General features: G+C 41.0%; 2 protein-coding genes across 6 annotated transcripts in view; one reads left to right on the top strand and one right to left on the bottom strand.

Moving 5' to 3' along the window:
• Positions 1 to 996: 996 nt before the first annotated feature.
• Positions 997 to 4,054, top strand: LOC148813876 (small ribosomal subunit protein eS27-like). Of its 2 annotated transcripts, XM_088907856.1 has the most exons (5): positions 1,003 to 1,105; positions 1,772 to 1,854; positions 2,168 to 2,276; positions 2,594 to 2,704; positions 3,646 to 4,054. In XM_088907856.1, exons 2-5 carry the CDS (start codon positions 1,786 to 1,788, stop codon positions 3,672 to 3,674), a joined length of 318 nt encoding a protein of 105 aa, XP_088763982.1. In that variant the 5' UTR covers positions 1,003 to 1,105; positions 1,772 to 1,785; the 3' UTR covers positions 3,675 to 4,054. The 2 variants fall into 2 exon arrangements, with proteins under 2 accessions (XP_088763983.1, XP_088763982.1); XM_088907857.1 differs by lacking the exon at positions 1,772 to 1,854 and having other exon boundaries at positions 997 to 1,105.
• Positions 4,055 to 5,288: 1,234 nt separating this feature from the next.
• Positions 5,289 to 9,985, bottom strand: part of tpm4a (tropomyosin 4a) — a 30,173-nt gene continuing 25,476 nt past the window's right edge. For 2 of the 4 annotated variants that reach the window (XM_088907853.1, XM_088907855.1), the window contains one exon: positions 5,289 to 6,825. In XM_088907853.1, the coding sequence (XP_088763979.1) occupies positions 6,743 to 6,825 (83 nt within the window). In that variant the 3' untranslated portion in view covers positions 5,289 to 6,742. Of the gene's footprint in view, positions 6,826 to 9,104; positions 9,393 to 9,985 lie in introns of those variants that run through there. The other 2 variants (XM_088907852.1, XM_088907854.1) reach the window with 1 other exon arrangement.

Below are 9,985 nucleotides of genomic sequence, written 5' to 3'. Positions count from 1 at the left end.
ATGAAACTAAAAGTCTTAAAAGTTTTAATGCATGCTACTGGTAATTATAAAAGAGTTCTGAAGAGCACATCCACTGTCCCAGGATTGTTGATTTTACACAATTATACATTTACTTTGTGTTTGGGGAACCTGTGAATCTTTGGATGTTTATAAACCCTGATAGCGCTGACCAATTTGTAACATGCCTTTTTTGGTTAAACTCCTTCAGTGGCTGTTTTTAGAACGAGATACAATCTCGACATCAGATCTGCTTTTCTTTACACCTTTGCATAAGTTAAATACTACTGAATAATACCACAGCTAGGACTATCTGCCTATCTGACTATCGGTTTGGGAATTGAGAAGCGACCAGAGTCCAAAGAGCTGGAAAAACGTGTAGATGCGCAGAGAGATAAAAAGTACAGCACGTAAATCGCTTGAGCCCTATAGGCGAGCAGCAATTTATTCTGAATGCCGGGTCTCAGTGCAAGGAACAGCTATACTCAAGAGAGGCGTTCTCCTGATTACAGTGCCTACACTGACACGAGCCACTGATGAGAACCCCATTTCAAATCTCCTCCTGTAGTTTCTTGTCAGTTTTGCGCCTGTGGTATTTTGATGGGTCAATAAAATTAAACATCTAAACGATTGCTTAATATTATAATTGGATTTGAGGTGCGGGTGTTGCTTTCAGGTAACAAAAGCATGGTTCCGTAAATAGGAAGCTTCTTGTACATTATAAAGTTTATATAAATTCTTAATATTTTAAATGCTGTCATTTGTTAGTTTATACAAAGTAGCGTGATTTATGGATTACCCCGAGAGCGCTTTATTCAAGTTCATAGTTGCAGGAAAATCTGAAGTTTGCTTTAACCTGTTACACAAGGATACATCAAACATCACTCTGCAAACTGCGTTTATAAAAATATGACGTAGTTCATAAAACCCCCACCCCGAGGAGGCGGGGAAATTTCAAGAAAATACAGGCGTTTGCGTTGGTGATGTGCAATAATCACCATACAATACAGCACTTGCTGCCTGCCATAGGTGTTATTAGTGAACCAGTCCGTCACTGCTGAAGAAGACAAACCAGGGGGAAAAAAGTCCAAGTTAAAGAACGATGCCGGTAAATTTCAGCATTTCAGCTTTAAGCGATTCGCTACTTTTAATGTGGGAATCGACTGTCTAACAATTCGTGCTGCTGCATTTAAATGCATTGAATAATTAATAATCGAGATAACCACATCCAAACAGTCTACTTTAGTTGCGTATCTTGAAAAGTCTGCCGTGTTGCTGAAATAGTCAAAATCAGCAGGCTACAAACTCCGAGGTTTATTCAAAATGTAAGACCATTCAGTGAATGAACATAGTCGATTTATAAGTGTAAAAATGTGCCTAAAACTTCTAAATGTATCTACTTTGACAGCAGAACAAAATAAACCTTGCTTTAGTTTAGCATTAGTTTTTGACAGCTCTGTACGGAATGACAGATGTGATTGCTTTATTTAACATGTTTTTTTATTAGGTAGATGTGGGGAATATATTTTGTATTTTCTAAATTACCACGGTCACACAAAGAAAATGTATACAAGATCATTCTAATAACAATGGTATATTGCAATGTAAATTGGTGTCGTTTTACAAGTCTGGACATGTCTAGTGAACAGCATAGCAGACAAGCGATTCTATTGCAATTCTGAACTTTAAGCACTAGAGGGAGCAGGTAACTTGTGGCTGCTATTTCCATGGGATTTTACGTACCTGAAACTCGATACATAAGAAAGATTGAAAGCTTGCCTTTCAGACATGAACGGCACATGTTATCTTTTGCAACGTCTGACACACACCAGGAATACTCGGAAGAAACGAAATCAGGTTTGCCCATTGTTCATATTTTTCACCAAAACGCTGGAAAAAAATATGCCATTGCAAATAGTAGTTGAATAAACACAATAAACAATCATTTATTATCTAGATAATATTAAGTCTCGTTAACAAAAAGGCATATTACTGATAGGTAACTCAATTTTAGCTTATACTCTTCGAGAAAGATACCAGATGCATTCAGATGATTTTTTACAAAATTATTTGGATTGAAATTGGAGACTGACCAATTTCAATACAAATTGTGAATTTGTGACCTACTGTAAGTGGCTTCCTGTGTAAATAAATCGCTGTCCTGTCGCAGCTCGCCGCCGACCTGATGCACCCCCTCTACGAGGTGGAGAAGAGGAGGCACAAGAAGAAGAGACTGGTGCAGAGCCCCAACTCCTACTTCATGGACGTCAAGTGCCCAGGTAGGAAGATTTCCGCACGCTCGCCGGTGTAAAAACAAGGTTGTCCACCGCCGTGCCGTCCCTGCGCCTCGAACCGGTATACAGCTCCCGCTCAGGGGAACAGACGAGAAACACGTTTCGGGAAATGACCCCCCAAAAGGAGCAAGCTAGCGCTGAGCCAGCTCGCAGTGCCGTGTCCGGTGTTTTTGTTGGGGTTTTTGTTGACTCGGCTGCAGCTACGGTGCGGTTTTTTCTCCCGGCGCACCGGTGATGCCCGTGGGGTTGGCGTGCGTGTTGTAACGGTGCGTGTCCTCCTGTCCCCCCCACCCACGCGACAGGCTGCTACAGGATCACCACGGTGTTCAGCCACGCACAGAGAGTGGTGCCCTGCGCCGGGTGCTCCTACGTCCTGTGCCAACCCAAAGGAGGAAAGTGCCGCCTGACAGAAGGTAGGAAGGGAGCCGTTTTAGGAAGAAATCCTGGAATATCTTCCTCTTCACGGTGCATGTCCAATAGCCTACTCGCCAAACTGTGATACCTTTTCATTACCCTCCTGAGTTGGTACATTGTCCTCAGCGTTATTTCTATGGTATTGCACTGGGGCTAACAATGCTAGACGGACAATTTGCTTTAGTGTAATATTCCTGGCAGCACGGCTGGGGGGCTGTGCACAGTCTCACTTGACTGACAACTCCAGACATCAAGATCTTGTCTCTCCTCTCCTCTTAGAGTGGAGGCCACCAGCTCTGCCCCCAGTCCAGGTGTTATAGGCCAGAACCGTATCACCAGTTTGGAAAGACTTGGAACAATTTCACTGTGGGCAGTCAAACAGATGATTTGCTCAACTGATTCTTTCAGAGATCATGTGGGACCACACTGAACTCTCCTAATGGAACAGATCACGTTGTTAATTAATCAGTATCTCACTGGTGTTTGATGTGGTTGTGAATGCACGACCTGCTGTACGATGAACTGGACTGGGGCTCTCTAGTACCAGGCTTGGAGACTCTTGTCTTAAGAGTCACTCTTTGGACAGCACACAACGCTTCTCAGATTTTTATTCTGTCCCTTTTGTACGCTGGCTACAGCTGTGTAGTCTGGCAATTTAGGATTTTTAGGCAAATTGTGTCTTATTTCAGTCCACTAGGTGGCAGTCATACATGGACAGCAGTATAACTCTTGCTCAAGGCTGAATGTGATTCTGAGTATGTGCTGCAGTAGGTAACCCCCTTTTCACCTGCCGAGCTGCAGTCAGGGTTACTGCTCGGAACAGGAAATAGAAATCTGGGGCCGTTCTTGACCAAGGCAGCTTCCTGGTAGGTCTAACCCCCCCTCGCAAGACAAGAGCTGTAGTTCTAAATCTCTCCCATTTTCATTTCCTGTCCTCCAGGCTGCTCGTTCAGGAGAAAGCAACACTGAGCACGTTCCTATCACGCCTGAAGAAAGACGAAAAGTGAATGTCCCTCTCTCCAGCTCGCCCGGGTACTGCCAGGCTGACATGAGCAATACTCTGCTTGACGGGGGTGGACTGAGGATGGTGGAGTTTTCTCTCACTGTCGGCTGATTTCGGTGGGGGCTGTAGTGACCAGAAGCAGAGCCGTGCACAAACCACATGCACACCAGAGTTAAAAATGCTTCTCCCTACACGGTAACTTAAATATAAACCTGTCGTAGAATCGGAAGGTATCATAAAGAAAGCATTGTTTTTACAGAAAGTCTTCATTTTAAGGGACCTTTTCTATGAGTTAAGTTCTTACTGTAATATACTTCTTCCAATAAAAGCTCAGTGTCTTAAATTCAGCTGGAGGTCCTGACCCCTTCTTAAGTGACTGTATTTTAATTTACTAGTTAAGTCAATAGAGAAAAACACATTCACAGCAATAACCAGAATCAGGCTCTATAGAACATATTTACTGGAAGAACCAGAAGCATTTTGTCTGGGATTTGAACCCTTACCTTTCACTCCAGAGTAATAAACCAACTTAGCTTTCTTGTTGTACTCCAATTGGCAATGTACTATTATGTATTTCCGATGTAAAATAATATACTCCAGTTAAAAAATCTCAGATAATGATTGGTTTCATTTTTCTTTGTAATAAGTTACGAAGAAATACACAAGACATAGCGTAGACAAAGAAATGCACTAGAAATACACCTATACACTAGACCTTCGTGTGGTGAGGTATGGCAGCGTGCGTTGGCTGCAAAAATTAGGTGAAGGTTAATTAGATGAAAAGTATAAAGAAGTAACAACGTTTTGGCAGTTTAGCCTTTTTCAAGGGTGACTCGCCTGAAAATTAGACGATCGGTGAGACCGGTGTGTTTAAACGACTCCTTAAATGTTTGGGATGGCTACGCAACTCTAGTTTGGCCACTAGAGGGCAGGAAAGCACCAGCGCCTTCCGCTCCGGTCGTGGTTTAATGAAGCGGCTAATAGCAGCTTTCTACGCAACAGGTATTAAAATCAGAAGATCGGAAAAAAAGAATAAAATCCAGTCCAGACCTCACAATAACTGGTACTGAAAAGGCTAGGCGTTGTTACATATTCTACAGAACAACGATGTCACGTTTTAACTCTGCAACAAAGCCTAAAATGATATCCAGGGATGTTAACTGCTGGAATACCTTTTTGCTTACAAACAAGCATCAATATTTTTTATAGAGAGAAAGCAGGTATGCATGTTATTGTTACCTATTTATGTTCCTTTTCTCAAGAGGAATTCTAAAGGTAAAAATTTCATACGGCTTCCGTTTTTCAGGCTGTCTTAATACTTAGACCTGAGGAGCAAACTCACAGCTGTCTAACACAAGCAAAATAGTTTTAAACATGCACATTGAACACATTTGCGCCTGAACAACAGTAACACATTAGAAGAGAGTTGCTACCAAAGGAACTGTTGGGAAGAATTTCAACTCCAGATTAAACTTTCAGGTCTCTTCGTTGTCTTGAAGAGGTGAAGTACCTTGCAGACACCCGGCTGTGTAAAATACACAAGCAGCAAAGTGGGAAGAAAAAAAAGACCAACAAAGACACCGTTTTGTAAAAATTTATTAGATTTAAAGCTAAGAAAGTGAAGTATTTCAATACAGATTTAGTGAGGCAAATGTGAGGTACTTGTATCAAGGCCCAGGACATGAAAGCCATCCTCACTTTGTTAACAAAAAAAGCATCATAAGACAAAATATGTAAGTGAAGAGTTTTTTTTTTTCCTGGTACAATAATGCACTATGCATATACTTTGGTTCAGAGACACTCCATCCAGAATAATCTGTAATGGAGTGTAAGAAATGGAATGCTAGATGTTAATTAGTAATGTCAATCTAACATACACACAGGGACTGCATCTTTTGCTGCTCTGCTGGGAATCCCATAATGTAGCCGATTTTATTTTATTGGGATTATTTTTACATTAAAACACCGGGAGGTTGTTTAGCAAACCAGGAACAAGTCCAAAACCCAGATCTGCCCATTCCTGCTGGTCCCATTGTCTCCAGCTGAGCTCCTCATTACTTAATTAATCCCCTTCATTGACCTGACACTTGGACTAGAACTGATATTCTGGCCTTGATCATTTTTTAGCAATTGAAAATAATGGAAAAACACTAAATTAAGCAAATTGTCCTCCATTAAGGGTTACATTATGTAAGGGAAAGTACAGCTGGAGCCCTCAGGCCACAAACTGGGAAGCCTATATTTAGATGAATTTTCTTGAACAAATGAGAAAATGGCACTTTAACCATCTGAAACAACAGAAAAAAGGGTGGCTCTTGCTACAGATGACTGAAATGATCTTCAAATACAACTTTGAACCACAAAGTTCACATTTTTATTCCATGAAAATGGATTAAGACCGTTGTTACAACACTAATACATGACATTATCACATTTTGACTAACATATGGAAAACAATTTTTAAAAGCATCCAAACAAAATTGGTAAGACTTCATCAGTATTAAAAAAAAGACAGTTCTTGTTTTTTTTACCAGCTCAACACAGACCTACCCCTTTCCCACATCTCCTGCTTTCCTCCTGAGTTCTCTGCTCTCCTGTCTGCAATGAGATGGTTTCTTCACAGCACAGTCTGAAAACTATCACTCCTTTCAAAGAACTGGCCTCTTTTCTCACACCGGGTGCTCAACGCATCCCAGGTGTGTTTGAACTGTGCCTGCAACTTGTGGATTTGTAAACCTAAGTTTTTTCTCCTAGATAAAAACACGAAACAGAACTTTGTAATCATGACTGAGGGTCTGGGGGAGGGGGGAGAACCACAATGAATTGGAAATTTCAGTGAAAGAGACAGACAAGAAAAGGAAAGCATGGTCTTTTAAAAAAAACACCACAGATACACGTATAACATTCACTTTTTAGACCTTATTTTCTTGGGGAGAGGGGATCGGGAGATTTGGTGCTCGAAAATGGGGAATGAAATTGAATATCCATGGAATGACGCTCATTTCTCTCTTCCTTTGTGGGCTGTCGATGCTTTTTATAAGCTGTTCAGTTCCTGCAGTGTTTGATCCAAAACTTGGTGCATTCCCAGGTTCTCCTCTTTGGCACATGATAGCTTTTCTGTAAAAAAAAATGTACTAAATGAAAAATATCTAGCTGCAATTTGATTTAACAATTACCATTGCATACTTTGCATTTAGCAATATGGGACCTGAGCTTGTTGCAGTACACCGTGCTCTACAATAGATACATTTATGCATGGCTTCTTTTTCTATTTAAGGATAAAGCTCCTTATCACTCAACACTAGTAACTAGGGAACACAAATTGCTAAGCACACTATGCAAAACTCCTTAGCCTTATAACTTGCATGTTACACAAAAGGGATTCTGTCTATATAGTTCTTAGATACAGTACATAGCATTGAACAAAATCTGATACTGTTTATGGATTTGTGAGAAAGACGTATCACTAGTATTTGCATTTGAACAAGGCATGGAAAAAAGACCAGATCGTTCTGAGTGAATGATCGACCTGTAAAAGAGAATGGCACACTCTGTGTTTTGAGTGGCTAAAAGCTCTCTCCACTCCAACGTTAATTTGTAACTTGTCCACATTCCAGCATTCACAAGCCTTCATCAGGGAAGACACGTTTGCCCAGACAAATCTTATGTTAAAGCAAGAATTCTTTCACTGCTGGCATTCCATTTGGGGAAACCATTGTTTTAGGGTTAGGGTTGTCAAAAAGAATTTCATTTTTATCTCAGAAGTAGATCCATCTTAGAATTGTACTTTAGTCAGCTTCTGTTCATAGAAAAAGCCTCAAAATCTTATTTCAGTGTCTAATTGATAAAGTGATAAAGTACTGAATTAAAAAAAACAATGTCTTCCTTAGAAGGACAGTATATTGTTAATATTACTACCTCTCTGAACGATGCCGATCTTTCATAAGAAGGGCTTCCTTTTTAAAACCTTGCTTTTATAAAATATTTGCCTGACCAAAAGTATACAGTATGTTCTGATGAAGGTTTGTGTTTGCCGAAACATTGATAAGAGTTAATAAATTAGTTTGGACTACAGAATGTGCGCAAAATTGATTTTGCTACTTTTACCGATTTGTAGTGGACAACACCAATAACTTCTGGATGTGCATCATTTTCTTTCTTTTAAGATCATTCGTTATTAGTGTGTTATTATATATTGTATATTAGTCCAGTAGGTACAGGATGAATAAGATCAGTCTTTGGTTTTGTTCAGTCCAGGCTGTGACCCCGAAAACATAACTTGCCCAGGGACTGGAGTCCTAAAATTTTCCAATGTCTTTTGTAAATCACCACCAGCTTAAATCATGACGAAGGGATGAGTCAATATAATTTAATCTTTGCTTTAAACTTTGATGAAAAACCACTTACTCTTACTTGTATCAATGTAACTCCTTTCTCTGTTTATGGCTTCAAGCTTTGAAGTCTCAAACCTCCAGTTTAAGTCCAAAGCCTTAACACTGCTCATTGCTGACTAATGCTTAATGATTAATTTTAGGATTAATTAAAAGTTGGAAATGTATTGTATTTAACTGTTTTCCCAGCAAAGCTCTTAAACTGCTAAATAATCACACCAGAAGCCTGCATTTGAACATGGTGTATGCCTCTGTCCCCTTATAGTACCATAAACACTCTACATGGTTCCGTTTTATACCAAAGCAGTTTAGAGTCACCAATTGCGTTCTGCAGCTTTATAGCTACTGTATAACTCCAGGCCTGCACAGGGAGAATGAGCACTCCAAATATGTTCCTGAGACATGCCTGTTGATCAGAGCCTTTCATCTCTGGACATGCTTTAAATTCTACAGTGCTTTACAGGAGAGTCGACACCAATTGGAGAAACAACACATCTCTTGCTGATATCGAAAACCCACAGGTCTCCTGCAGCTCCCAGAAATCACTGCTTGATCCATGGCCAACTAGGCCCCACCTATCCAGTGCCTGGCACATTATGCAGCATCATTTAAGGAGCTCCAGTCACAGTCAGCCAATGACGTCATCCAGACACGCATGGGCAACATCTGGACCTGCACTCTGATCAAGCACTTCTGCTGGTGGGAACCGCTTGGGAGTCACCATGAGCAGATGTTGCAGTTACAGTAAAGAGTCTGAAGAGACACTGTCAAAGTCTTATTTTCTGACTCATCATTGCATCTTTTTCCCCGTTGACTAAAAAACAATATAACACACAAAGCCGGTCACGTTAAGTTCACAGGCTGTAGGCATCACCTGAAATACCTGTCTGTGACATGCTTCTAGAACACAAAAAATAGAACAGGCCCCAACAGCTTTTTCATTAGGCAGGAGGCTTACGAATGCTTTAGAATGTTCAAAGAAAGGAAGAACGGAAATGAAAGATGTGCCATGAGACAGAAAGAACTTTATTAAAGCTTTGTTTTTACAGAGAGGTTCTCACAGAAGGTGACTCAGAGAAAAGGCACAGGGGTGAATGACCAGAGATTCGAGGCAGCAGTAGAGAGCAGGCTGCAGGAATTAGGAAGGCCACTGTTCTGGAGAGAAAAGGCTGTTGGAGAGGGTGGAGGGGGGGGAAAGGGGAGAGGCCATCTATAAGGAGGTCATGTCGTTGAGGGCGTGGTCCAGCTCCTCACTGATGGCCTTGTACTTCAGCTTCTGAGCGTACAGTTCGTCTGGAGGTCAAAGGGCGCAGGAAGCAGGGAGCAGCAGCAGCAGAAGAGGAGTGCCGGAAGAAAGAGAAGAAATGAAACGAGCAGGGAACAGAGAGAGGGAGAGAAATGGAAAAACAGACAGGTCAGGAAGAGCAAGAGAAGACCATCAAAAAAAGCAAGAAGTCTACAACAACGTTGAAGACACAAAGCCACTTCCTAGCTCCTGATGAAATTCTACTTAAATCATTTCCTGGAATAACTTTTTTTTTAGGGTCAGGGCTAGACAAGGAAAAATGGGACACTCCACAGAAAATTGGATTGCCCAGGTCTCTAGTGTTAATGGGAGTCATCTAACTGTGTGAGTCTTTAGTTTATTTTGGAACCGCACAAGTTGTTCCGTTTATTATTCTAAAATGTGCATTTCCCCCCAACACACATAGCCAAGTAAGTGAGAAATCCAGTCTCTAAATTATACAGGAGAGGACCCAAAGCAAACTAATATAAGTACAGGTATCCTGCCCTCCATATTAGTGTGCACTGTGCACAAGTTCCCCTGCAAAGGCAACACAGAAAATACAAATTCTCTGGCAAGTATCCTCTGGCTCTGCTTCATT

This window comes from Atractosteus spatula, chromosome 28 (genome assembly GCF_055471065.1).
Source record: "Atractosteus spatula isolate fAtrSpa1 chromosome 28, fAtrSpa1.hap1, whole genome shotgun sequence".
Taxonomy (NCBI): Eukaryota; Metazoa; Chordata; class Actinopteri; order Semionotiformes; family Lepisosteidae; genus Atractosteus; species Atractosteus spatula.
The sequence above is the reverse complement of the archived record's forward strand: the minus strand, read 5'-3'. Positions and strand labels throughout refer to the sequence as shown.